At 43.6% G+C, this 27,861-nt stretch overlaps 2 protein-coding genes across 3 annotated transcripts; one reads left to right on the top strand and one right to left on the bottom strand.

The window, feature by feature from the left end:
• Positions 1–176: 176 nt before the first annotated feature.
• Airim (AFG2 interacting ribosome maturation factor) lies at positions 177–7,358 on the bottom strand. Its single transcript, XM_046469276.2, has 5 exons — positions 7,337–7,358; positions 6,660–6,940; positions 4,015–4,194; positions 1,836–1,954; positions 177–1,677 (listed from the first exon to the last, which is right to left on the bottom strand). Exons 2-5 carry the CDS (start codon positions 6,932–6,934, stop codon positions 1,640–1,642), a joined length of 612 nt encoding a protein of 203 aa, XP_046325232.1. The 5' UTR covers positions 6,935–6,940; positions 7,337–7,358; the 3' UTR covers positions 177–1,639.
• On the top strand, positions 6,991–24,000 carry Cdca8 (cell division cycle associated 8). 2 transcript variants are annotated; one of them, XM_058570896.1, is made up of 11 exons: positions 6,991–7,554; positions 7,675–7,889; positions 8,019–8,147; positions 10,177–10,217; positions 14,997–15,069; positions 17,343–17,428; positions 19,072–19,136; positions 19,986–20,081; positions 21,220–21,346; positions 22,100–22,186; positions 23,169–24,000. In XM_058570896.1, exons 2-11 carry the CDS (start codon positions 7,796–7,798, stop codon positions 23,211–23,213), a joined length of 843 nt encoding a protein of 280 aa, XP_058426879.1. In that variant the 5' UTR covers positions 6,991–7,554; positions 7,675–7,795; the 3' UTR covers positions 23,214–24,000. The 2 variants fall into 2 exon arrangements, with proteins under 2 accessions (XP_058426879.1, XP_058426880.1); XM_058570897.1 differs by having other exon boundaries at positions 7,536–7,650; positions 7,780–7,889.
• Positions 24,001–27,861: the final 3,861 nt, after the last annotated feature.

Here is a 27,861-nt window from a genome sequence, read left to right as displayed (position 1 = left end):
GTCCTCCTAGATATTTAGGATGAGAAACTGAATTTTTAACAAGATATCAGTGACTTATAGAATGGTAAAGTTTGAAAAACCAGTGGTTTTTAAATCTTTCTCTACTTGAACTGTAAGCCTTCCTAGGATGCTTTCATTTCTGTCCCCCAAGCCCATGATAAGATTTGACATCCAAATGTTTTCTAAGTTTTATTTATAATAATTATGTATATGACAGATTTTTTTAATTACTGGAGGAATAAAATACCATTTTATTAATACTAGTTATTTGGTAAGTGGACAAAGTATATTTCTATGCAATACTTCAATTTTTCTACAATCAGAATGTATTACCTTTATAGGTAGAAAAACACAAAAGATTTAGAAAACTATGTAAAATGTAAGATGAAATGTAAAATTTATAACATTCACAAAATGGTATATGATACATACAATGGTGTATAATTGTGCTGAGGTATATTTACATATATGAAAAAATGCCATGCTATAATGTTTTAAAAGACAACAGTATATATTGATGGTATCATGCTTAAAAAAAAAAAAAATTGTAAGTTGCCCCTAAAGGAACATATACCAAAATGCCTTTGGTGGAGTTAATTTATTTATACCTTTTAAATTTTTTCCTAGTTTTCTTACAATCTTTTTAAAAAGCATGGTAATAAAAAAATAAACAGCCATTTTCATTTTGAAAAATATCTCTACTCCTTACTAAGTCCCTTTATGTCAGTCATGAGACTTCCACAGGCACACAATCATTGCACACATGAAGGCCAGGGCCCTTAGTCCCACACTCCAGTCACCTGCCTATCCTGGCTCTCTCCCACCCATGCAGCTACTCCAACTCAAAAAAATGTGGCAAGTGTGATGCCACCTTTGGCCAAAAACACCCTGTCTTTTTGGAAGTCTCACTTTCCCCAGTTATTTTCTCTCAGATGGTAACAGCAACAGGAGATCTGCTCTCCAAGACAAAAGCAACCACACAATTCATACTGCACCACCTCCCCCTGGTGGCAGGCTTTGGAAATGGAAATCACTTGATAAGAAACTACTGCAACCTGTCATCCTTCTCTCTTTTCTTCTTAGTTTATTTTTTATTTTTTTGGTGCTGGGGATTGAAGCCAGGGGTTCAAACATGCCAAACACAAGCTCTACTACTGAACCATACCCCCCCCCAGCCATATCCTTACTCCTTTAAATCATCAAAACCTCTTTTTCGTTCTTCAAGGTGTCAAGTACAGACACAAAGCCAGGATCCGATATCAGTCAGACTTGGTGCTTCAGATAATGCCACAGGTGACTTCTGCCCTTTATCTCCTGTCCTTTCCCTCCCTGCTGCTTGGTCCTTATGATACAGACAGGTTTATCAGTACTGCCTTTCCTGCTTTCTCTCTATCTCCTCCATTGCCCTGAACCTCAGGAAGGGCAAGCAATGGCCCAGGAACCCTTGGCACGGTCTGGCATGGAGAAGCCCCAGAGACATTTACCATCAATCCTCTCAGGACCCAGTCCTTGGGTTTTAGGCATTGATATTTCAAACATGTCAGGTTGTTATGCTGATGTTTCTTTAGAAATATCACAGTGCAGCAATGTCAGTCTTCAACTGTGGTGCTTCTGGTCTCCACATAAACGTGAAGTTTCCTTACTCTTCCAGGAAGAAGGAAACATTCAGTAGGATATCTGGAATAGGAAGAGGGAAAACTGGCATATCACCTCTCCAGAGAACATAAACACCAGATTTATAAAGATATAGAGCACAACAAGGGCATCTCTCTAATGTCTCCAAAGAGGCACAGGGAAGGAGGAGAGGAAATAAGAAGGAATTTAAAAAATAGTACCTTGTACAAGATCTTGGTGTTCATCTGCTGAAATTTGGTCCCAGGCCTTGGGCAATGCTTGGATACCTGCCAAGTCTCCCCACTGGATGGAGGAAAAGAGATACTTTCTCTTCAGATACTTTCCTGGAAGTTAAGGACTGCTCAAAAAGAAAAGGAATAATGCTGAAGTGGGGGAAAGGTACCTCATGAAAGCTTTGGGAACTATAAAGTCAATGTAGAGCCATTGTTACATTTCTCTGGGGGGGAGGAGTGGGATTAGACTGTGCCACAATATTTTCTAATCAACTCTAATAATATGGCTTGAGACACCAGAAAACAAGAATCAAACACTGTCCCTGAAACCTAGACTATCTTTTGTAAGGACAAAACCAGAAACTAAAAACAAGCAAAGTGACATAAAAGACAAACGCAGCAGAAGTTTGAAGGGGAAATACATCCACTTTAGAGGACCACAGGAACATTTTAGCTGGTAGGAAACACATAAGCAAAGGTACGGAGTGAAGAAGTGTGGAGTGCCTTCAGGGAACTGCGAACTTTCCAGCATGCCTGGCAGGTGAAGGGCACATAGCAGGAAAGGTGGGTTGAGCCAGAACACACAGACACCGAGGAACAAGGTAGGCATTCTGAACTTTATCCTACTAGCAGCAGAAGCTACTGACACATATTGTATGAGCAACCTGATGAGAACTAGACTTCCTAAAGATACAAGGAAGTGAGAGACAGCTTAGAGGAGCAAAAGTCAGAGACAGAGAAGGCTGCCAAAGGCTACATGTGATTAAGAATCCAAAAGAGAAACTGTGGAAGTGGCAGAGGGAATAGAGAGAAAAAGAGTCACACATCACTTACTGATGGGGATATGTTCTGAGAAAGGCATTGTAAGTAATGCCGTCCTGTGCAAACATCCTGGAGTGCACTTACACGAACTAAGACAGTTCTGACGTCACCACGTGATACAATCCTATGGGACCTCTGTGGTATGTGATACCACTGCTGACCAAAATTTGTTATGTGCCACCTGACTGTAAAAGAAGCACCAGGGAAACAGAATTGAAGTGCCTGATAAGTGCCTGTGAAAAGAGTTTAGCACATGCTAAGTACTCAGTAAAGTCTGCTCCTGCTGCTGTTGGCATCATTACTAAAACTGTTAGCACCATCACTACTACTGCTGCAACTGAAAGAGAAAACAGAGGAAAAGATAGAAGACTATCCTAACACTTCCAGAGCAGGTGAATGGACAGCATTGAGCCTACAAATAAAAGAAAGGGGGTTGAATTTGAGGGCTAGATTGAAGAGTTCAACTTTGAGCTTGACTTTTTATTTTCTTAAGCAATCCAGCTGGAGGCATCTACAGAAAACTGAGGCTCAAGACTAGCAACAACAATGAAAGCAGAAACTTAAGCCAGAGGGTGGATGTAGGTATCAGGTGAGAATGGAGACAAAACAGCCAGAACTTCAACTAACTAGTCTTCTCCTTCCACCCTTGCCCACCACCACCCCAACTCTTTCCTCGGAACAGTCAGCATGGTTACATTAAAAACATGTATCTTTTCTTGTTACTTTTCTATTGAAAACCTAATAGCTCTCTGTTTCACTCAAAGTAAAAGCCAAAATTCTTTCAAAGACATTCACGGCCCTAAGAAGTCCAGCCACCTCCTCAATCACCTCACCTCCCAGCAGACTCCCCTCATACCCTGCTCTAGCCACACTGGCCTCCTGGCTACTTCCTAAACATACCAGGCACACTCTCACCTCAGGCTTTTGCATTTGATGTTCCCTCTGCCTGGAATACTCTTCCCCCAAATATCTACACAGCTTCCTCCCTTGCCCTCTTCTGATCTTTGCTCAAATGTCCATTTCTCATGATGCCTGCTCTGACCACTCTATTTAAAACCACAACCCACCATCATACTTCACATTCCCTGCTTTATGCTCCACAGCACTCATCATCATCTGAAATGCTCCTTATATTTTCCTTTTTTAATGTCTGTCTCCTAGTACCTACAGAAGTGACTGGCAGATAGTAGCTAGTTACAAATTACTTGAGAAATCATAATAAAGAATAATCAAAGAGGAATCCATGTTCAAGAACCAAAGAGAGTGAATCCAAACTTGTGATTAGAAAATTAAAGAGACTTTGGAATATCTCTGAACACTTATCTGGAATGTATGCAAAGGATATGAACTTCGATAATGTCTCTCAATATCTTGCAACCATTCCAACATGTCAGCCACAGAAGGGCTCTCAGCCGAGGGCTGCAGAACAGCAACAAGGCCGATCACGTCTGCATGTTGCTCATAGATCCGAAACACTTGCTCCACATGGCTGCTGACCGTGTCACGCACCTTGAGGAGGGTGGCTCTGTGGAAGAGTCTCTGCATTAGGCAATATGAGAAATGTACACAGCAAGCCTTCTCAATCCTGGCACTCTGACATTTTGAATTGGGTGATTCTGTTTTGTGGAGGGCCACCTCACACATGCAGGAAGTTTAACAGTACACCTGGCCTCTACCCACCAGAGGACAGAAATAAACCACACTCTCACCATCTCCACCATGATAATAATGTCTCTAGACATTGCCAAATATCCCCTCACAGAAAAACTACCCCCAAATGAGAACATGAGCTAAGGAGACTGGTGATATTGCTTTGGAGGTACAGGTAGATCGAGAATTAAGAAATAACTTTATAATGGGGAGCTGAAGAAGTTATATTGCTCTCAAAGCTGTGGGATAAGCCCGGTTACCAAAGAAAGTAAAGACTAAGGGACATTTCTGGGGTTAAGGATAGACTGAGGGTTAAGCTCAGAGGCAGAATGCTTACTTAGCATGTGTAAGGCCCTAGGTTTGATCCCCAGCACTGCCCCCCTCCACAAAATAAATAACCTAAGGAGAGCAAATGCTTACTCACAGACTCAAGCCATGTACAAGAAAAGGGAATAAAGAGGGTACTGAAGCAACAAACCATTCCCATCTACATGCTCCCTAACCCTTTCTAGAAAATTCTTGAACAGTCAAGTGTGGGCTCAGGATGCACAGACTACTGTGGAAAGTTATTTATTCTCCCCCATGCATAAAAACAGCTTGTTTTGCTCACGATACAGAACTAGACTAGCACACAGAGCAAACACTTATTCAACAAATCAATGAGTGAATAAAATTATTTTAAAAACTAAACACAATAATGCATATAAAGTGCTTAGAGCAGTGTCTAGGTTATGGTAAATATTATTTCATCGGTGACCCCAAAGGATCCAGCCATCAAGACAAAGGCTACAACTTCCAAAAGTAGAAGGCATTTCCCAGCCTAGTACTGTGTCTTTCAAAAATATTTGACCCTTTATGAACAACCAGAAATATGAAAAATTGTGCTCTATATGTGTACTATGAATTGTAATGCATTCTGCTGTCATATATAATAAAAATTTAAAAATGAAAAAAAATGTTTGACCATGACTCACAATGAAAAAACAGAATAACAACCCAACACCCACACACAAATATGTAATCAATTGAAGTAAAAAGTTCTCAAAACAATATTTATTCTCTCAAAAGCTGTTTTTCATACTGTGAGATCTGCTTACTTGTAGTCTGTGACTTGTAGAACAGAAGACAAAATATCAGAGTGTAATACTCATAGCATTGTTTTGTGGAATATTTCAGTTTATATGTATGCATGTGTTTATGTGGACCATGATACAAAACGTATTTCACCCTATAGGTCATGGTCAAACTCTAAAAGCCACTGATCTAAAGGAAAACAAGTGCCTCTAGGAAGGCAGGCTCTCATATGCCCTGTCTCCTATCTCTTCTCAATCAATAACCTTTTGGTTACTGAGAGACAAAACAGTTAAAAGGCAAAAACCAGAGCTTTTAGACATGCTACTCCTGGGCACAGAGACACCAATGCACAGCAAAACAAATAATAGTTAAGAGCTCTGGGGCTGGGTTGTCGCTCAGTGGTAGAGTGCTTGCCTAGCATGTGTGAGGCACTGGTTTCAATCCTCAGCACCACATAAAAAATAAATAAATAAATAAAGGTATTAAAAAATGGACTTAAAGGGCTGAGGCCATAGTTCAGGGGCAGAGTGCTTGCCTAGCATGTGTGAGGCACTGGGTTCAATCCAAAGCACCACAAAAAATAAATAAATAACATAGGCGCTGGGGTTGTGGCTCAGCAGTCAAGAGCTCACCTAGCAGGTACAAGGCCATGGGTTCGATACTCAGCACCATATACAAATAAAATAAGATAAAGGTATTGTGTCCAACTACCATTAAAAAATAAATATTTTAAATATATATTTATCTTAAGATGGACTTAAAAAACAAACAAACAAACAAAAAGCTCTGACTTTGGTGTTTCAAAAGATGGGGGTTGGAATCCAGTCAACTATTTACTAGATGTGTGCCCAAGGGCAACCTGCTTGAGTCCATTTCCTCACTTGCAAAAACTGGAATGAAGTGAGGTTAAGTCGCAGAGGTATTAAAGGACTTTATGGGTAATGTAGGTAAAACCTTCAGTTCTGGCACCTGCTAAGCTTAAAGCCCAGTTCCTTGTTGCCTTTACCAAAGACAACTATAGAGAAGGGCTAATAAGCCTTCTCCACTCCTTTTCCTTTGTGCTTTTGTATCTTCTACATGCCTGGCTTCTGACAAGGGAAATGCCAGAAAGTGGCTTTTTGACAGTGGTCCCTTCGCAACAGAAGGAAGGGCCGAAACACCTTCAAATGCCATGCTCCCGAGTAAAAACACTCTTCTGATCCACCCAAGCTACTTGAAAGCGCCCAGTTTAAAGATCCTTCTAAACGGCACCGAGGAAATCCTTACAGCCTCTCCCCTAGCTTGTCCAGGACCACGTCCCCAGCCGCCAGCTGCTTGCGCCTCAGCCGTTCCTGTAAGTCCGGGAAGGCCCGGAGCGCCGGCACATCTTGGAACCGCACGCTTTGCGCGGCCTGCAACTGCTCTGCCAGGTTGCTGAGGGAGGCCAGGAGCGGCGAGCAGTCCCGCAGGGTGCTCTCCCACAGGCCCTGCTGCTCCTCCACCACCGGGAAGCACTTCTTCAGGGCCTCCTGCACAGCAAGTAAAGGCCGGTCTTGAGCCATCTTCTTCTGTTGGGAAAACAAACAAAAGAAAAAAAAAAGGGGGGGGGGGTCAGGGCGCCAAGTCAGGAGACGAGGTGCTGGGTCCCGGGTGGGAGCCACTTCCTGCCCCGCGGTCGGCCCGGCTCTCGGCCTCCGAGTCCCTCCGCACAGGAGCTCCTGCCCGAGGCGTCCTCTCGCCTTCGGAAGCTGCTCCGTGAAGGACCCTTGCTTCCCCCGCTCAGGCGGGTGTCCTAGTTACTCCTCGGAATAGGGCAGTCTCCTGCTTCAGACTGAGGATTCCCGGAGGCCAAGACCTGTCTCCCCTCGAGACTTGTGCTCCTGGAGCCGAAATCTTGTCTCTTCTCTTCGAAACTGCCTTTCGCGTTCCCTAACCCCGCCAGATATTGAAGCGTGAGAACCCACCCGGAAAGCGCCGGGACTCGCACTTTCTGCGCACGCTCAGAAGTGACCGCCCCCCCACCATGACTACGGAGTCGTGAAAGGATGCCGTAAAGCCGCAATGACTTCTGGGCAATGAAGTCCTGCCTGTGGATTGGCTGTCTGATGGAGGAGCTTCCTTGTGGTTGGGTGTTCTGAGACCATCCTTAAAAGGGCCACTTCTCATTCGTCAGCCGCAGGCAGTTGAGTTTGAATTGGGTGGCGGTTAGCTAGAAAGCCTCTCCCTCTCAGCTGGAGCAGCGGGCTATACTTCTCGGCCCTAGCTTCCTGACCCGTAGGTACGTGTCTCGCGATCTCTTTAGGCCTAGACCCCGAAGGACGATTCCCAGCCGTCGTCTCCACCTCTTACTTTCCTTCCCCTGTCTCTGCCGCTGACCCCTTGAGGCTCGGTCCCCCTCTCCCCGCAGCCTCCACCGAAGCGCCATGGCTCCCAGGAAGCGTGGTAGTCGGACGAACAAGACCAACTCGTTACGGAGCCAAAAGCTCGCCTCCTTTCTTAAGGACTTCGACCGTGAAGGTAAGGGGTGGATTCCCGCCGTCGCTGCTGCTACCTGAGGCGGTCGCAGGGCTCCGGCGGGTTGGGGCGCCCGCGGCACGGACTCTCCCGCTCGGTGACGCGTGTCCTTTCGGCTTCTGCCTCTCGCAGTGCAAGTACGAATCAAGCAAATTGAGTCAGACAGGCAGAACCTTCTCAAGGAGGTGGATAACCTGTACAACATCGAGATCCTACGGCTCCCCAAGGCTGTGCGCGAGATGAACTGGCTTGACTACTTCGGTAAGAGACAAATTATGGCTGCGGCATCGTGACACCCTTCAGAAAAGGTTCTCTAAAATGTTCCCTTCTTCATGAGGTCCAACATGGCTACTTATGGAAAACTGCAACCCTGCTGCTTGGTCGCATTCTGTCTCACCTGCCTGCTTCATTCTCAATAGCACTTACCGTGGTCACACCCCCACAACCCGAACAGGCATACCAATTCAAACCTAAAGGACTAGGAGGCAAATATTTAAGGTTTCTTGAGCCAGAGTGTTCTTGATCCAGGTACTCAGCTCTGCTTTTGTAGTTTCGAAACAACTATAATGAATGGGCACAAATGGGCTGTATTCCAATAAAACTTTATGGACAAACTAACATGAATTTCACATAATTTTCACACTCTAGGAGATATTCCTCCGGGTGTGCATGCACGTGTGTGTGTGTGTGTGTGTGTGTACATTATCCAACAATTTAAAAATGAATGAATTAATGACTTGGTTTGTTATCAGCACTCAGGTGGAAGTAGCTCTTTCTGCAGCTCATGAAAATTGCAAATTGATTTTTAAGTGTTCACTCCTGTCTTGATTAAAAATGGGCAAATTGTTTGTGAACTGCAAGGACGGGAGAATTTTCCTGACCAGAGAAAAATCTCAGCCGATTTTCCCACTCCCTCACTAAATGTCCAGGGAAAAGCAGAGACCTTCCTCTGCTGGGTTATCCTTTTTCTGTTTTCCTTTTTATTAATAATTATAGTATGTAGCCTTTTTCCTGGATAGAAATGCTTGTCCTGCTCACATAGGATTTAGCAAGTCTTTCAGTTTGCCTTTTTATTTATTATTTCATGAATTCACTCATTTATACAAAAGTTGAGCACACCTCAGTCACAATGATGGATGCTGAAGATGCATTGGAGAATAAAACTGACATTGTTCCTGCCCTTGAGAGCATATGAGCTAGTGGACAAAGGTCTTTTTAAAAATTCAGGGCCTGGGGATATAGCTCAGTGGTGAGAACTTGCCTAGCATGGATGAAGGCCTAGATTCAATTCCAGCACTGCAAAAAAAATAAATTAATTAATTAAAACAAAATTACAAGTATGTCATTAGAATTATAAGTACTACAAAAGAGACTAGAGTAGTGGCTAGTGTATTTAGTGTTTTAACTTCATAACAAGCTAAGTAATTATTAATATCATGCTGTTTTAGAAATTATAAGATTAAGGCATGAAGAAAGGTTACTTTGCTTAAGGTTTCAAGCTAGTTAGTGGCAGAATCAATTTGAACCCCAGCATTCTGTTTCCAAAACTTGAGTTGTTAATTTTGTTATTTTTTTTGGAACTGGGGATTGAACCCAGGGGTGCTTAATCACTGAGTCACAACCCCAGCCGCTTTTTTATATTCTATTTAGAGACAGGGTCTCACTAAGTTGCTGAGGTTGGCTTTGAACTCACCATCCTCCTGCCTCAGCCTCCTGAGCTGCTGGGATTACAGGTGTGCACTACCATAACCAGTAAGATCTTAACTGTTATACAGGATACCAAGACAGTCTCTAAGAGTAGGATGTAACCTAAGTTTATTCCACATCTAAATGCATATTTACTATGCCAAATTTTTGCCAGAAACAGTGGTCTTATTTATGGAATTCAGTCCAAGACAGGAGTGGACACTTAAACAGTTTTTGTTTTGAGTAGCTGTTGGGTATGATAAAGGGAAACAACTCAGCAATTTACTATGTAAGTTTTACAGTTCACAGCAATCTAGTATGATAGAAACATAAGCAGAATTTTGGGGTGACATTTGAGCTGAGTTTTAAAGGATAAATTAGAAATTTGTTGGGAGCAGAGGAAATGCTTAATACTAGGACTCTAAGTCATAAGAGATGGTGGCACATTTGAGAAATAACAAAAATTTTGATGAGGTGGAATAAGTCAAAAAAGAAGGAATCCAGCTTAGAGAAAGATTGGACTAGATTGTGAGGGTCTTTCAATGCTGGAAGATGATTTATCATTGAAATCTGATAGTAACTAAATGTGATATTCTTTTTAAAGCCCTTGGAGGAAACAAACAGGCCCTGGAAGAGGCAGCAACAGTAAGTGACTTATTTTACTTTTGAGCTGGTTAGTTTTTAAGTATAATCCACTCACAAATTTCAACCAATGGGCTGGTATGGTGGCGCACACCTATAATCCCAGGGGCTTGGGAGGCTGAGGCAGGAGGATTGTGAGTTCTAAGCCAGCCCTAGCAACTTAACAAGACCCTATCTCTAAATAAAATATTAACAAAGGGATTGCAGGGCTGGGGCTGTAGCGCAGTGGTAAAGCACTTGCCTTGTACACGTGAGGTGCTGGGTTTGATTGTTAGCACCAAATAAAAATAAATAAAGATATCATACCAACTACAACTGAAAAAGTATAGAAAAGAATAGGGATGGGGATGTGACTCAGTGGTTAAACACCCTGGGTTCAATCCCCCATACCCAAAAAAAGATATCCAACTAATGGGTTTTACACTGTAAGAGAGGTTCCATAAGGGAGCATTATCTCTGCCAACTAAAAAGTTATGGTTGTGTCAAACATTGAATAGATCTGAATAGCCCGAATAGATCTGAATCCCCAAAAGGACTCTGATGTTATGATACAGTCTTCCTCACGCCCTTCTGTGAGTTCCTTATTTGAAGGTTCAGCCAACCATGGATCAAAAATATTTTTTTAAAAATCCATACTAAACATGTACAGACTTTGTCATTGTCCCCTAAACAATACAGTATAATAGGGGCTGGGGATATGGCTCAAGCGGAGGAGGCGCGCTCACCTGGCATGCGTGCGGCCCGGGTTCGATCCTCAGCACCACATACAAACAAAGATGTTGTGTCTGCCGATAACTAAAAAATAAATATTAAAATTCTCTCTCTCTCTCTCTCTAAAAAAAAAAAAAAATACAGTATAATAGTTATTTTTATCTTGATGGAATTTAAAACATATAATAGGACATGCATAGGTTGTATGCAAATACCACATCATTGTATATGAAAGACTTGAACCTTTATGAATTTTGGTATCCTCAGGGGGTTTCTGGATCCAATCCCCTGAGGATACCAAGGGACTACTATATATTTTAGGGGTTTTGTCCAAGGTTTCTAACTCACAGCTTTTATACCCCTTATAATTTCTTAAGCAACTACAACAGTAAGAACATCTTTTTGGCCTTTTGACCTGAGTAATTCCAGAGTGATAAAGGTGAAAGACAGTCTTTTGCTATTTATAACAAACCCCTTTCAACCTTGATGTTAATGAGGTGATTTTTTTTTTTTTTTTTTTGGAAAGTCCCTGGGTAACCACTGGATGAGGTGTTGTTTCCAGGGAAACAAACCCTGTGCTCTGAGAGTTGGAACTCAAAACCTCTCTTCCAGGGAGGGAAGAAGGTTAAGTTGATCACCAAAGGCCAATGATAAATCAATCAATCATGCCTATGTAGTGAAGCCTTCATAAATACCCTTAAAAGGACAGGTTCATGGGCTTCTAATAGTTGAATACATGGAGATTCCTGGAGGGTAGCAAACCAGAAGGAACATGGAAGTTATGTGCCACTTCCTCTTGCCTTAGGCACCTTATAGGGATTTTTCTGGGTTTTTTTTTTTTTGTTGTTGTTGTTGTTTAAGTATATATATTTTTTAGTTGTAGATGGACACAATACCTTTATTGTATTTATTTATTTTCATGTGGTGCTAAGGATCAAACTCAGGGCCTCACATGCTGGGCAAGCACTCTACCACTGAGCTACAACCCAGCCCTAAGGAGGTTTTAAATATTATTTTTCTTCTGAAGGTTCCATAATGTTGGTATATAAAATAAACTGGTAATAGATTAGCAATGTAACAAAGGCATACAATTGATCAACATACATAAACATAGGAGCCATACACAAAGGATAAAATTCAAAGAAAGAGTCAGATAAAAAAGCTTGAGGCTCCTGGAGCAAAAGAGGCTACTGCAAGCTATGGGAGGTAGAGGAGGGGATCCCAATTAGAACAGAAGTTATCTTATTATACAAGTAAAGTCTCTCAGGTAATGGTCATCAGAAGGCCATAAATAAAGCGGTTCCAAGTTCAGAGAGCAGCTCTAGCAAATTAGTCAAACCCAAGGGTGGGGATGGGGGGGGGCAAGGGACTCCTTTTTTATTTATTTATTTTTATGTGGTGTTGGGGATCAAACCCAGGGCCTCACCTGTGCTAGGCGAGTGCTCTACTGCTGAGCCACAACCCGAGCCCGTGACTCCTCTTTATAATCAGTTGGTCAGAAACACAGGTAAAACAACCTGGGGCTGGCACTTAGCATGGGAAGTAGGGAATAGTCTTGTAGGATCTGATGCTATTCTCAGATAGATGATCAGAATCGAATCAATGATGTCCACTATAGGATTTCTGAATATAGGATATAGTATGGTGTCGGGAAAAATCCACACACATTTGGCCATGGAAATGTTCTTAAGAATATAGTGGGGAGAAGTGGAGTTTTGTCATTCTTAATCCTCAGAGGCAGACAGTTCCATTTTTGACAGGCCCCTAGTGGTCCTTTTCCTGAACTCTTTAGGAGAAGTGGAAAGCCTCAAGCTCAAGTGCCTTTAAACCATGACCTGAATAGCTAGGAGATAAGCTACAACTCTATTTGATTTTATCTTTTGGTACTGGGGATCAAAACCCAGAGGCACTCTAACATTAAGCTATGTCCCCAACCCTTTTTATTTTTTATTTTGAAACAGGTTCCCACTAAATTGCAGAGGCTGGCCTTGATCTTGCCATCCTCCTGTCTCATCTTACCAAATTGCTAGGATTATAGGCTTGTGGCACTACATCCTGCTCAAAATAAAAATTTGAAAAGTCTGGGGATGTAGCTCAGGGATGGAGTAATTGCCTAGCATGTTTAAGGCTCTAGTTTTAATCCCCAGTACCACCAAAAACAAACAAACAAAATATGTGCATATCCACTTGTGTGTCTTCCTGTTGAGAGAGATTTTATTGTAGCTTTTAACACATTTTTAAAGTGAACACAAAATTCTGCATTCTTCAATGAGAATCATTTGGAATCTGAGGTTCGAAGGGGTATGACTTCAAAGGGTACATATTTTCTTTGAATAACAGATCCCTACCAGCTCAAGAAGCTAAAGATAGGCAGGAACTATTTGTTCAATTAGGAAAAAATTTAAGATTTGGGAGATGACTATTGTAAGAGAAGGATGGGAATAACTGAAATAAAATTGAGCTAGTAGAACATTCTTGACCCAAGCCTTCTTTTTCTTATGTGTCTGTGATCCATTTTATTGATGCCCCCCTGTCACAGATCTGGATCTAATATTTCAAAACATTCTTTTTTTTTTTTTTTTTTTTTTTTAGAATTTTTTAATATTTATTTTTTAGTTCTCGGCTGACACAACATCTTTGTTTGTATGTGGTGCTGAGGATCAAACCCAGGCCGCACGCATGCCAGGCGAGCGCGCTACCGCTTGAGCCACATCCCCAGCCCCTCAAAACATTCTGAGATGAAATAGAATCATTAATTAATGCATCTTCTTTTTGAATTAATCAGACATATAGAGCTGAAATAAGAACTTCTGTGTAATATGAGAGAATCCCTGTTATCTCCAGAAAAACTCTTTAGAGACTCAATGCCCAGGATTTTAATTGGGTGCTGGCTTCTTGGGAAGAAAAAGAAAGAAGAAAGAAGCAGGTGTTTGGTATAGACCACAATGTTTGCATAAAATTTAGGCATGGTGAACTATTCTTATCAAAGAATGATGGGAGTCACATCATGCTAGTTATTGCTAGAGACTGTAGAAAGTTTTCAGGAATGCCATTTCTGTTCCATCAAGCATGATAGACCCCACTAATCTATCCCAGTACTGTCTTCTAAGCCCTGACAGCCTCAGAATTCTTCTCTGAGTACTCCATGTAGTCTCTACAAATCCAGATGTGATATCTGTGTGATTCCTAGTCTGTAATAACCATTTTAGTATTTATATGTGCCCCATGAGGAGAAGACTACAAATCATATCTGTTCTTGCCTGTAATCATACATATGGGTAGTCACCACCATAAACCTAATTAGAAAGCAAGGAAGCCTTTTTGAAGGAGCATCAGAAAACCTTACTGAGAGCTGGGTGTGATGGCAGTCCCAGCTACTTGAGAGGCTCAGATGGGAGAATCACTTGAGCCTAAGAGTCTAAGACCAGCCTGAGTAACATGGTAAGACCCAATCTCACAAAAAGAAAAAGAAAACCCTGTTGAGACCCTGTAGACTTCCCCCCAAAAAAGTCTGATAGTATCAAGTGTTGTAAAGGATGTGATTCATTAGGGACTTGTGTTTACAAATGAGATGTAAACTTTGGGAAGAAATTTGGCATAATAGTAAGGCTGACATTTATGTAACATATAACCCTGTAGTACTCTATCCTTCCTAAGTATGTGGCCAAGACAAAACTTGGACGTCAAGTGCATCACACATGTAGGTGAGGCAGTTCAAAGTAGCACTATTGATGGGAAAATGGACAAACCCATGGTGATAGAATCACACACATTCAGTTATACATTTACTGTCTTATGCAAACAGTGGTTACCTCTGAAGAATGACAGGATTAAAAGCCTGTCATTGGGAGGGAGAGAGACAAAAATGGAACAGGGAAGGAATACATACTTAGAAACAAGTTATTGGCAATATTTTAGGTCTTGTGGTATGTGTAGGTTTATGGAGGTTTGCTGTATTGTATTGTAACTAATATTTAGCAGTCACTTTTCATGTACCAGGGCCTCACGTGTGCAAGTATTTCTCATATTTGATGGACTAAGCCTGGTACTTTTTGTCTGTGTTTGTCACAGGCTGATGTGGATATCACAGAAATAAACAAACTAACTGCAGAAGCTATCCAGACTCCCCTGAAATCTTCCAAAGGTGAGTACTTTTGAAAACCCCTTGTTGGACAGAGAGCTGAGGTCCGAGGAGCTTGGTGAGCCTCTCAGGCAGGGCCTTTTGGTGGCTCTCTTCCCTCTAATGTCTAGTTCCCAATCCTGTAAATCCAAAAATTTTATTTTAGCTACTACATTTAGTTAATTAAATGTATGTATGTATAATACTAACCAAACTCACAAGGCTGTTGTGTGAGCAAAAATGAAAGGAGATCGGGGGGGGGGGGGGAAACAGCTGTGCAGAAACCAAACATTGTTGCCTGCTTGCTTTCCCCTGAGTAACACAGAGAGGCTGGCAGGATTCAGGGAGATGTTCCAAGACAGGCAATGCCAACTGAGACTCTCTGATGTGATCTGCAGGGTCAAAAGAGAATCGTAGAAGGAAACTTTCTCAGTGTAATTTCACATTCCCCAATTCAGTGATCTGGCCATGTAAAATCATCTCATATCCATGTCCTACACCAGAGAAACACTGTCTCATAGGAAAGCTATATGGGAAGCCAGGTTGGAACTTTTGAGCTTGGAATATGGTCAGGATGAATTGAAACCTGGGTTGAATGTCACTATCATGAAGCTATGGTAGCTGAATGCATCCAGCTCTTGTGAGGGCAGATCTGCCCCATAGCCTGGATGTGGGGCTACACTCTAGGTACCTGCTCCTCTAACCAGGGCCAGAAACACTGTCTTCTCGTAGTTATGACTGGCCTTCCATCAGAATTGTCTTGCTGAATGATGAGGTTTTTACTTTCTTTGTGCCATTTTCCAGTCCTGCCTCTCAAGTTATGATAGAATTGAACTTCAGTGTTTTTAGATTACATATTATCAGTTTTGCTTACATAGTGATGGTGGTGGATGGGAGGCAGAGGTCTTCTGATTTCACTTTGTACAACTGAATATACCAGGACCAATGTCAACCAATCATTAAAATTGATTTTTTTTTTTTTTTTTTTTTTTTTTTTTACCCTTTTGACTACTGAACTTCAAGTACATTGTAAGCTATTAAAATATATCTCAGGCTGGGGATGTAGCTCAATTGGTAGAGTGCTTGCCAGAGTTTTCTTATGGTATCTATGTATCAATACTAGTTCTGCTCTTTGGAGCCCCATAAAACTATTTTCAATATGACAACCCCTTAAATATTAAAAATTGGCATTTATCCTTTGGAATCATTCTTCTTAAATATCCCTAATGCTCCTTTTCCTCTTTTGATGACAATTATAATAAAAATTTTATTTTTATAAATAACAATAATACAATAAATAACACTTGTTATAACAGTGTCTGGTATGGTCCAATAGACTTTACATTCATTAATTCCTCAAATACTTACTAAACACTTAGAGACATAATTCTAAGACTTGGAGGTAAGAATGAAAATAACAAATGTGTTCTTATGGAGCATACATTCCAAACCTCATAATATCGCTATAGTAACAGCTCTCTGATAAATGTGAGGGAACTGAACACCTTGATTAAAGCCATTTGACCTGGTAAGTGGTAGTACCACATTTGAAGCTCAAGTCTGTCTTGGTAGGAGGGCTGGGCTATCCCTGTAGAATCACTGTATGGGGTTTCTTATCTACTCTGATTAAGTTCCTTTGTTTAAATGCCCCCCACTTTTTTCAAGTGATCTTCTAGGATGGGATTATACCTCAGTGGTGGAGCGTTTGCCTAGAGGCCATGAGGCCGTGGGTTCAATCTTCAACACTGCCAAAAAGAAAAAAGTGGTATTCTTTATGTTGAGTCTATTTCATGATTGTAGCCTTAGGTTATGTTAAGTGTCATTCCTTATGTGCCACAGTCTGGCTGGGCACAATCAGGAGCCACTTGTCAAAAGAAACTAACTTTATTTTTAGAACCACACACGCCAAACAAAACAGCCTCTCAGGAAAAACCCTCAGAGCCTCAACTGCCACCACCGGCTTTCCACAAGCCTCTCTCTCCCACACAAGCTTCTCTCCACCTCCCCCAATCCTCCTGCTCTTGAGGCCGATTGGCTGGGTCACGTGGGCGGGGCCAAAAAAGTCCCCCAATGAGCAGCTCCGTGGTCTGAAAGGGCAGGGAAACAGCCCAATGAGCATCACCGCAGAGGAGCCAATCAGCTAGATGTTGCTGGGGCCGCTGTGAGCCAATCATCAGCCGGCAGCTGGAAGTTTGCTGGGGCCCCTTCGGCTGTGGCTCTCAACACTTATGAGAAATGTGAATGCATGAAATTTCTTCCCATCAGAAATAACACACTGTTAATGCTGTCTCTTTTAGCACGAAAGGTATTACAAGTGGATGAAATGATAATGGAAGAAGAAGAGGAGGAGGAAAATAAACATAAGAATCTTCAAACTTCAAGAGTAAGTAGGAATTCAGGATAAGGGCTGAGGGCTGGCAAGAGATAAGCAAATATAAAAATACATGGGATGTGGGCTGAGGCTGTAGCTCAGTGGTAGAGTGCTTGCCTTGTACACATGAGGCCCTGGGTTTCATCCTCAGCACCACATAAAAATAAATAAATAAAAATAAAGACATTGTGACCATCTACAACTAAACACACACACACACACACACACACACACACGGGATGCAGTGTTGCCCTCCTAGAGCTCACATTTGATTGAGAGCATCCCACGTAAGTGGTAAATAACAAAAGAGATCATTGACATGCATTTGAAGTGTATAGACCTCAGAAGAGGAAGCTAGTAAGCCTTCCCTACCCAAGGAGGACATAGCCAGTCTCTTCAAGGTCAGTGAGAAGAAAGGGGAGAAAATTTCTGGAAGAGCTAGGAAAGGGTCTAGCTAAGGAGCTCCTAGGAAGCAATTTGGTATGGCTGGTATAGGACAGGAGGAGAGCAGGGACCAAATAACGGATGGCCTTGTGTGCCAAGCTTGGAATTTTCTATTCTGTCAGACAGGTGATGGTAAGTGACATCAGATCCATATTTTACAGTAGTATTCAGGATAAATGGAAGAGGAGAAAATAAGGAAAGCTGTTAGGTTGAACTAAGGCAGTGACTAAAAACAGTCATGGTTTTAAGATAAGTTTTATAAAGGAGAACTAGCATGATTGGTGGAAGAAGGAATCAGAGATGACCAAATACTTTCTAGCTTAGGCAATTGCCATCCAGTGAACACGGGACCCTGGAGGCAGAGCTGTGGGTTAGGGTGAGAGGAGACGTGCTGGTTGCTTGACATGTTGTGTGTTGAGTACTTTTCTGGGACATGGGAATTCAAATAGGAATTTCACCTGGAGCTCTGGGGGAGGAGGAAGTAGAGATGCACTGCCCCCCGGTCTTTACATGCTAGTCCCACGGGGAGAGTGGAAAAGACTGTCAGGGAAAGCATGAGGAGGGAGACTGCAGGTGGGCATGAGAGGGAAGTTGGGAGGAAGGGCTCCTGATGCAGACCGCCAAGGGACAGAAAGAGATGCGGGAAGGCTGGGTTGGACTTGGAAGAAAGGAGGGGAGAGTTGCCAGGAAATGAGTGACTCTTGTCAGGTATTCCCATGACTCAGAAGGTAAGGACTGTAGGGGGTTCCTTGGATTGGGCACGTGGGATGCCCAGAGCGACCACCACTGTAGCACTTTATGGAAAGTACTGGAGCAAGTCAGGCTTCAATCTTGGCCCAAATTTTCTATTTGAAGGCCCAGCCAGTGTAAGTCCTCTGTTGATTAATTATATTCTGAATGCTTTAGTCACTAAATTCTGTGAGTTGAACTTTCTTTTCTTTTTTAAATTTTTTAACTTTTTTTAGTTGTTAATAGAACTTTATTTTTATGTATTTATATGTGGTGCTAAGAATCGAACCCGGTGCCTCACACATGCTAGGCAAGTGCTCTACCGCTGAGCCACCACCCCAGCCCCGATTTGAACCCTTCCTATGTTCAATATTAACTTTCCTTCCAAGAACTGATCCCCTTTCCTCTCCTTTTTTAACCCTCCTTAACTTTCCCCTGGGCTGGGCTTTGTGTAACCTCAGTTTTATTGATTGTGACTATAGGTCAAAAGGTGTCCTCCATCTAAGAAGAGAACCCAGTCCGTACAAGGAAAAGGCAAAAGCAAAAGGTAATGGGTTTCCAAAGTTAGACACGTGACTTGGGCTTTCTGAAAGAACTCTGTACAACAGGCAGAAGAAGGCAAAAAGGGTTTTGGTGATTAGTGTTCTAGGAGTGTGAAGTCACAGGATCCTTGAGGAGCCATGCTGGAGGGCCTCTAGTCTCAGCCAGTTCTTCTGCCTACCTTCTCTATTCTCCCCCACTGTTTTATTTTTAACAGGCAGAGTGAGCTCAAAAGAGTTTAGTAAGAACTGTATTTTATGTTTAGTTGCCTGACAGTCTGTGTGCAGAGGTATCCAGAATCAGTCACAGAGTGGCCATCACCTGCCCACAATTAGTTGCTTGAAATGTTCCTTCTGGTCTTGCCAAATAAAGATTCTATGAGATGACTATGGAATCTCCACTATTTGGAGATAAGAGGAAACAGCTTAGGAAAGTAGGCATTGGACTATGAGTCCCCCTTTCTCTCTGGGCAGAGGTAGCAGGACATTAACGATCTGTCTTTCAAGAGAACAAGAATTCTAGTTTTGGGGGTAGCTGTGAGCTTTGTGTCATCTTCTCCAGCTTGATTGAGAAGTCAGACTCTGCAAGATTTCTGCTGGGTTTCAGAGTTGCTCCTCCCTAATTGGCTGTGTGATCTTGGACAAGCTCTTTAAACCTCTATGCCTGAGTTTCTGCATCTGTAAATGAGGATGATAAATACTGCTTGCTTCCTACATTAGCTGGTGGGGCCACATGACTTAATGGGCACAGGACATCCAGAGCATGATCAGTGCTCTCCACGTGTCATCTGCCTCTACAGCTGCAGCTGTCATTGCACCCGAGAGTTGACACATTTATGGCTGTTTCTTCCCTGTAGATCAAGCCACAACAGCAATGTGACCCCAGCTGTAAGCAGATTAGAGTTGTCTATGGTGAAACCAACTCCATGCCTGACGCCCAGGTTTGACTCCAGGTGAGTGCTGAGCAGCACTTGGATTCAGGGGGGAGCCCAGCAGTGACAGCACTCAAAGTAGGACTGTTAGGAAATGCCCTGAATCCTGGCCTGAGAAGCCACCTGGGCTCCCTAGTGTTTGCCCCTCCCCTGCATGCAGGTTCACCCAGTTCAGGGCCAGAAATGTTCTTTATCTGATGAGAGAGAAGAACATTCTTTATCTGATGAGAGTGGTGACTAGGAGACATCTATGTGACTCTGGATTTTTTCTGATTCTGGCCAAAAGATTTTTTTAAGCTGGCTAGGTACTTTCTTATACCTGTGGTAGAAGTAAAATTAACACCATCTTTTTTGAAGGGCAACATAAGTGAGAATGTTTATAGCAGAAGTTGAGACCTTTCATAAGAGTTAGTCGCTCAAGTAAGAATGCTGTGTAGCCCTTAGAAAAGAATGGCTGTGTACATGCCCCACAAGAAGAGCTTCCTAATCACAGAGATCTCCAAGCAGCTTACCAACAGTGCATACTTTAGGATCCCATTTGCTTTATGCACACAGAATACTTCTGGAAAGTTTACTTAGAATTCAGAGGAGTTACCTCTGGGGAGTGGAGTAAGGAGCTATTGACTCTGAGGTGGGAAAAGTGAGGAAGACTTACTTTCACTTTTAATTCCCACTTGATTGTTTTTTCACATGGGTAGGTAGCAAAAGCTAATTAGGGGGAAACAGCAGCATTTTAGCTATCTTAAGGAGGTTGGTGTGGGGATTGGTGTGATGATATAATCTCTGAATCATCCTCCCTTGACCCTGGAGAGTTCCTCTTAATGGAAGGACTTAGCCACTCTGGGAAACACCTAGCCAGTTTATTTCTGGTCCCGTGGTGGGTGGAGGACTGGCACCCATATAGAGGATTGGTCCTAAACTTTACATGCATATGCATTGACTCTTTCTAGATATATGTTTGATAATTACAGCCTCCTTTCTCCAGCTGTGTTTAGTCATTACTACTTAAAAAATGTTTTCCCTAAATTTAGAACTTGCCTTCTAGAAATGTGTGGTTTGAAAGCTACAGCTTAAAACCAGATGGGGTTGGAAGGGCTCACAGTGCTTGATGTTTTTTAGTCTGCCAAACCGTCTTCACAGAGATTTTCCCACTTTGTAGGGTCTTCAAGGCCCCAGGCCTGCGCACGCCAACAGCCAGAGAGCAGATTTACAGCATCTCTGCCAATGGCAGCCCTCTTGCTGATGGCAAAGAGATCTCCCTGACTGTGCCAGTGGGCGGCGGAGCGGTAAAGTATTTCTCTGGGAAGCCAGACCACAGTGTGCTGCTCAGTGAAGCCTTTCCCTTCCCTGGGCCATCAACCACCTCTGTCCTTCAGAGCCCTTTGGTGGCCTAGGTCCTGATCTCTATGCTTCTGCAGGGCTCAGAACCCAATTTTGTTTCCCATGTTAGAGGCCCAGACTGGGAGGATCCCTGCCCGGCTCAGGGTTCCAGCTGTCATTTGTCCACTGGATTAAAGCAGGCCAAAGGTGCAAAGGACATGATGCCTGATCTTGAGAAGCAGTTCAGTAGTCAGATGGGTTTGCAGTTATAACACTTAGGCTACAACAATAGGGATAAAGGGATTATGACTACGGGGTGCTCTTAGTCTAGACAGGGCAGTGAGAGCTGTACCTTCAACTCTGTGCAACCCTGCGGGATTCAGAAGCAGGCTGCCCTGGTTTCTCTAGACTATAAAGAGCGAGTTGCTGACCTCAGCCCCAGTGGCAGGGTGGCTTCTCAGATGGTCTGTGTGGGTTGCTAAGCTAGCGTGCATGCCTTTGACCCCAGTGATCCAGCTGGTGGCCCAGTGATAGTGCTGTTGATGTCATCTTCTCTTTAGGCCTGAGCCACCTCCTGCCTACCTTGCCACTTCTCCCTCCCAGCCATCCCCACCATCACATGCAGGATATCCAGTGGACCCCCTGAGGCATACTGGGCTGTGGGTGGAAGTTCTGCCTTAAAAGACATATCAATGTAACCCATTCTCCTCTCCACACAGAGTATGCGGTTATTGGCCAGTGACTTGCAGAGGATTGATATCACACAGCTGCATCCAGAGGCTTTAGGGGACATTAAGAAGCTCTCGGTGGGTTCCATGTTCATCTCCTGGCCAGGAAGGCTGTGGCAGCTTTCCTGGTTTAGCTTTCTTTAGGGTTGTCCTCTGGGTCTGAGTGAATACTTGATATTTAGAATTATGTTGCCTTCTCCCAAGGGATTGTGACTGTTATCCTGCTTACATAGCAGCAGTTCTGGTCCAAGATTAATGTTGAGTTTGGTCAATCCCAGATTGCCTGCCATTGAAGTCCCACAATAATTACAAGGATCAGGCAATTAAGTGCCAGGGTGTCCACTGACCACCATGAACTGAAACTTCCTTCAAGGAGGGAAGAGGCTTGTTATAAGGGATCTCACAGAATCAAAGAAACATTTAAAGTGCTGGGGACCATCAGAAATCAGCAGTGGCAGTATGTGGCCCTTCATGGGCACACCAATCTAGTGTCTGTTTGGCTCTGGGTTCCCAGCCTCCTTTCTCTGGCACATCTTCATCCTCCCTGTTGGCACGTGACCCTCTCCTAAGGCTCTTGGTTCTGCTGTTCTTTAACAATGATTCATGTGTGGCTTTAGGTACTAACACCTCTGATTCTAATTGTTGCTCCAGGGCCACAGCTGTTCAGGTTCCTGTTTTCATTTACGTTCTCAAGAAGGAGATTTTAACTGACCCTGCTTTGGTCTGAGGCTCCTCCCTGGTGTGTCATCTGTGGTAGTGGGTGATGGGTGGGAGCACTTAGAGTAGACCTGGCTGCCACAGGCCCACACACACCCAGCCACCCAAACCACGTGACCATCCTCCTCCTTTAGCATTATGGTCCCAGATGCTCACTTGATACCTTCACTGTCTCATTCAAGTGTTATTTTAACCCTTTGTTTTGATAAGAAAGTTTCAGAAAAGTTAATCAGGGTGAGGTACAAGTCAAGAATGGAAGGGCTGAGACTCACACAGATGTGTGCATGGGTAGACTGGCTTACGAAGTGCTATCTTCTTTAAATGGCCTATCTCCTCTTTTTAGAGTCATCTCGCCCAAATCTGCAGCAGCATACGATCCCACAAGTGAGACTGTACAGGCTGTAGCAGTGACCATGGCAGCAGAATGTGTACATCTCCCTCCTGTTACCCACCATCTCCTCCTCTGTTGATGCAGGGTACTGGGTGGGGCCTTGGAATCTTTTACCTGCTGTGCCTAATAGTCCTTGTCAAGCTGACGTGTGGAACAGAGTTTTGTGCTTATCAAAGACCAAAAACTGGTTTGGAGGCAGCTTCCATGTCTTGTATTTCTACCTCTCTAGTTAGTGGGGATTTGGAGAAGCGAATTACAGGGCTTAGAATAGTCTAGGAGTTTAAGTGACTGGCTGCAGAGTAACCATCCCTATGCTGTCTGTGGTCCAGTGTCCCTGCCAGGTCTGTGGACTCCGCAGAGAGCACTTCTCTCAATGGGATCACTGGGAGGGCCAGGGTGCCTTGTCTGGTGATATTGTTATGCGTTTAGCTCATGCTGAGGGCACAGACTAGTTGTGTGGAGTCAGCAGTTACAGCCTTGTGCTCTGAGCAGAGCCTCTGGACCCCAAAGGGCCACATACTATGGTCCAGGAATTTTGGGAACTAGGATTATTACTCCTGGCTTGCAGGCACGCAGCTCCCTCTCTTGCGTCTGGCTCTTTAGTCATCTTTTGTGTTATTAACTCGGTCCTATACAGGCTGGTTGTTGCAAGTTGCTTTATTCTCCTTTTCATGAGACTTTTTGTACATATTGTTTTCCTAGTAATGGTATGTCCAAGCTGATTTGTTCAAATCAGAGCTACTGCGAGATACTGCTTTCAATAAATTTTGATTTTGTTTTTTAATCAATATTCCCAGTTGTGCTACATGAACTGAAGGGACCATTTTGGAGCTAAGCTATTAAGAGTGGGGATCTCTGGACAACTGCTTTATTCAGAAGGCACAGAAACCTTTATTACAGACAAAATTTCTGGTATCTAAAGCAGTGCTCACACCCAGATCCAGGGCAGCAGTAACCTCAGCCCCCAAGCAGGTTCCCCCTAATGCCTTCATTTCAAGAGTTAGACATTTACATCTGGGAAGACGAGATCAAGGATGTCTGTAGTAAACCTGTGGAGTGAAGGCTTGTGGGCTGGGATGTTGAAGGGTGGGTGACTCTGTGATCATGCCTCTCGCTTCCCAAAGTCCTTGGGACTTCGGCAGGTCTGCCTTCCTCAAGTTCTTTACACTGAAATGATCATCGTGGAACTTAGCTGGCCACTGAGCACAGGGATTCATGGAGAAGAGGCCCTTTGGTCAGCACGTAGAAGAAAGCTTACTCATGCAAGGAGGTGACCTAGCCTCTAAAACCACACCTGAGGCTTCTCCCTTGCCCTCCTTTGGCACAGCGCTGAGAAGGGCCTGACATGAAGGAAACACCTGGGACCAACACGCTGCACCCAGAGCCAGGCTCATCTGGTTCACTCCATTCACACCTCTGACTAGGTGAGCCCACTGCAGGAAATGCTTGATATGCAACAGGTGCCTAGTCAAGGCCTGCGACTGGGATAGGGCAATTCATGTGATGTGCTTGACATGAGGTTTAGACATGAGAAGGTTTAGAGGGGAGTGGCTGTGGCTGTGGCTCAGTGGCAGAGCACTTGCCTAGCATGTTTGAGGCACTGAGTTCGATCTTCAGCACCACATAAAAATTAACAAAAGTATTCTGTCCATCTACAACTACAAAAAAAAAAAAGGATAAGGAGGTTAAATGAGTGGGTAATGAGATGGTTGTTTTATCGTGCAGAGATCTCCTAGTAGGGGTTAACTGGGTGGTGGTGTGGTCAGATAGGTTGTGGCTGGAGGAGGTGGGTCATTGGGGCATGCCTTTGGGTATATTTTAATCTGATGAGGGAGGAGCTTGTCATCCCCTGGAGTCCCTCCATCCACCCCACCCACCCCCTCCTGGTAGCAGTGTCCTGAGCTGCTTTCCTGTGCCACACTCGGGCCATCATGTTCTCCCTCACCTCAGGCCCCCAAAGAATGGAGTTGGCCGTCTATGGACTGAAACCTCAGAAACATGAATGTCAAATAAACTTTTCCTTCTTTAAAATTCTTATTGTCAGGTTTTTTTATCACAGTGACAAAAAAGCTAACTAAAATTGATAGAAGGGGCTGGCTGGGAAGGCTGGTTTTCCCCTGGTACTAGGGATTGAACCCAGGTGCTCTTCACACTGAGCTACCTCCTCTATCCTTTATGCTTTGGGACTGGGTCTTACTAAGGCTAGCCTTGAAATTGTGATCCTCCTGCCTCAGCCTCCCAAGTAGCTGGGATTACATGTATGTACCATAAACTGGGAGATTTAAAAAAATCTTAGCCTCCAAAAGTAAGATCTGGCAACACAGGCCCACAGTCAGAAGTGGGTAGAACTTTCCTTGGCCCTTAGAAAATTCTCTTCCTGTTTCTTATTCAAAGTAGTCCCTAAAAGATTACTTCTTATAGTAATGTCACCTACTTCATCCCTCTGGGCAAGTTAATTTGTACCTTTTGCCGGGGATATAAAGCAGACAGAGAGCTTCTCTAAATAGAAGGGAAGATGGAAGCCTGGCATCCCCTCCCCCAGGCCCCCTGAGGCAGTTTCAGGGGACCCCTGAGCGCCAACACAAGAGTAGGTTCCTCTTTACCTGACAGGGCCCCTGGTGTTTCTAAAAGCCTACTTGGGGCTTCCTATTGAAAGAATTGCAGATATATTGCCTTGTGAAGAGTTACTCATGTGAAGAGCTGGCACATCTGTGTGAGCCAAAGGACATGGCCTAGTGATTGTTCCTTCAGAGCATTAGAATGCCATTCATTCAAGGGAACTTAGAGCTCCGTGTCCACCAGTCACCAGTGACTGAGCTCACGCATCAGTGCAGAACTTACCTCCTCAATGTGCCCCCCACCGCCTCATGACCTCAGAAAAGCAAAGTGTACCTCAGTCACACTCGCACACCCTGACAGGGCTGCCTCTTATTTTGCATAATTAGGTAGTTGTTGACCTACACCTAAGCCCCTCAAAATTTTTAAAATAGATAACTTTCTTTAGTTGTAGTAGGACACAATACCTTTATTTTATTTATTTACTTTTTATGTGGTGCTAAGGATCAAACCTAGGACCTTGCATGTGCTAGGTGAGTGCTCTACTGCTGAGCAACAACCCCAGCTCTAAAATACATGATTTATGTGGCTTCAGATGAAGGGCCAAGAGAGATGGTGAGGGGAATCAATCAGAATTGGAGGCCACTAGGTGGGAGTGTCTCCACTTAATGGAAGTCAAATCCCGTTTGCTTTGGCGAAGGTGCCATCTCTGTGGACAGGACAAGACATTTTCTCAGCTCTTTGCCATCATCCCGCAGTCTAACCCCATCAAGGACATCACTTCTGACCACCAAGTGGGTCCTGCACTTCTGATCTCTACACTCTGCAATCCTCTTTCCCTTAGTTGACATCAGGGTCAATGTTTTTTTTTTGTTTGTTTTTGGGGGGGTACTGGGGATTGAACTTGGGGGCACTTAACCACTGAGCCACTTCCCCAGCCCTATTTTATTTGCATTTTCCTACTGGTGTATCTCACACCCAATGGTCTCACTGAGTTGCTTAGCACCTCACTGTTGCTGAGGCTGGCTTTGAACTCACAATCCTGTTTCAGCCTCTCGAGCCACTAGCTTACAAGTGTGTACCACATGTTTTCTGGGTTGTAGACATGGTAGAGCACAGACATACTTTTGGCCCTAAGATACCAGGAAGAGCCCAGATCCATTTACAGATGTTCAGTGCACACAAAAGCACTTGCTACATGATGATAGGCCCAGAACCTCAGAATGGAGACACAATCTCCAGGAATACCCCTCAGCTTAGCTACAAAGGTCACACTGGCAAACCTCAGGCAACTGTCTTCACAGTGCCTGGCTGGTGGCACATACCTGTAATTCCAGCTTTTCAGGACGCTGAGACAGGGATTGAAAGTTCAAGGGCAACTTAATGAATGAGACCTTGTCTCAAAAAAAAATTTTAAAGGGGCTGGAGAGATGTAGCTCAGAGGCAGAGCTCTTGCCTAGCAAGTGCAAGTCCCTGGGTTTAATCCCCAGCACAGAGTGGGAGTGCCAAGGAGCAGAAGGGAGTCCACCTGGGAGGGGATGTAAGGTGTTTGAAATGGGGGGAAAAGTCCAGTTTGCATTTTCAGTTTTTCTTTTAGACTTGTTTTGGTCAAAATAGCTCATCTGCTCTCAAGATGCTGGAAGTCATCAAGAGGTCATCCATGACCCAAAACAATTTCTGATTTCTTTCTGTTGCCCGGGTCCCCACTTTACTAAGTGGGAAATATTCGAAGGGGGAAATTTTTTAAAAATACACCAGCAGGCACTTCAATTTAAATGGCAAAAGTCTCCAAAGAAATTTGAAAACTCCTTGCATGGCAAGGAGTTTTACTCAGTTCCTAAGCAATGTGATGGTGACATTAGGAACAGATGCTAGTCCAGAAGCTGGTTAAAGGCAGCAAACTCACTACCTGTTTTCCCCGGGAGCCTCTCCCTCCTTCCCAGGGACCAGGGGAGGCAGCACCCTCTCCTGGACTCCCACTGTGCCTGGACTCAGTTTTTATTGGCCGACTTCTCATGATTTTTACTTAACTGACTCCCCCATTATTAGACAAGGTCTTAACTTACCTGCCGGCCACTTGTAGGTGTCT

The sequence above is a fragment of the Marmota monax genome, unplaced genomic scaffold, assembly GCF_021218885.2.
Source record: "Marmota monax isolate L192 unplaced genomic scaffold, Marmota_monax_Labrador192_F-V1.1 WCK01_AAM20220418_F8-fsc00008, whole genome shotgun sequence".
Lineage (NCBI taxonomy): Eukaryota > Metazoa > Chordata > Mammalia > Rodentia > Sciuridae > Marmota > Marmota monax.
Note: the sequence above shows the minus strand (reverse complement) of the source record. Positions and strands in the feature narration are given on the sequence as shown.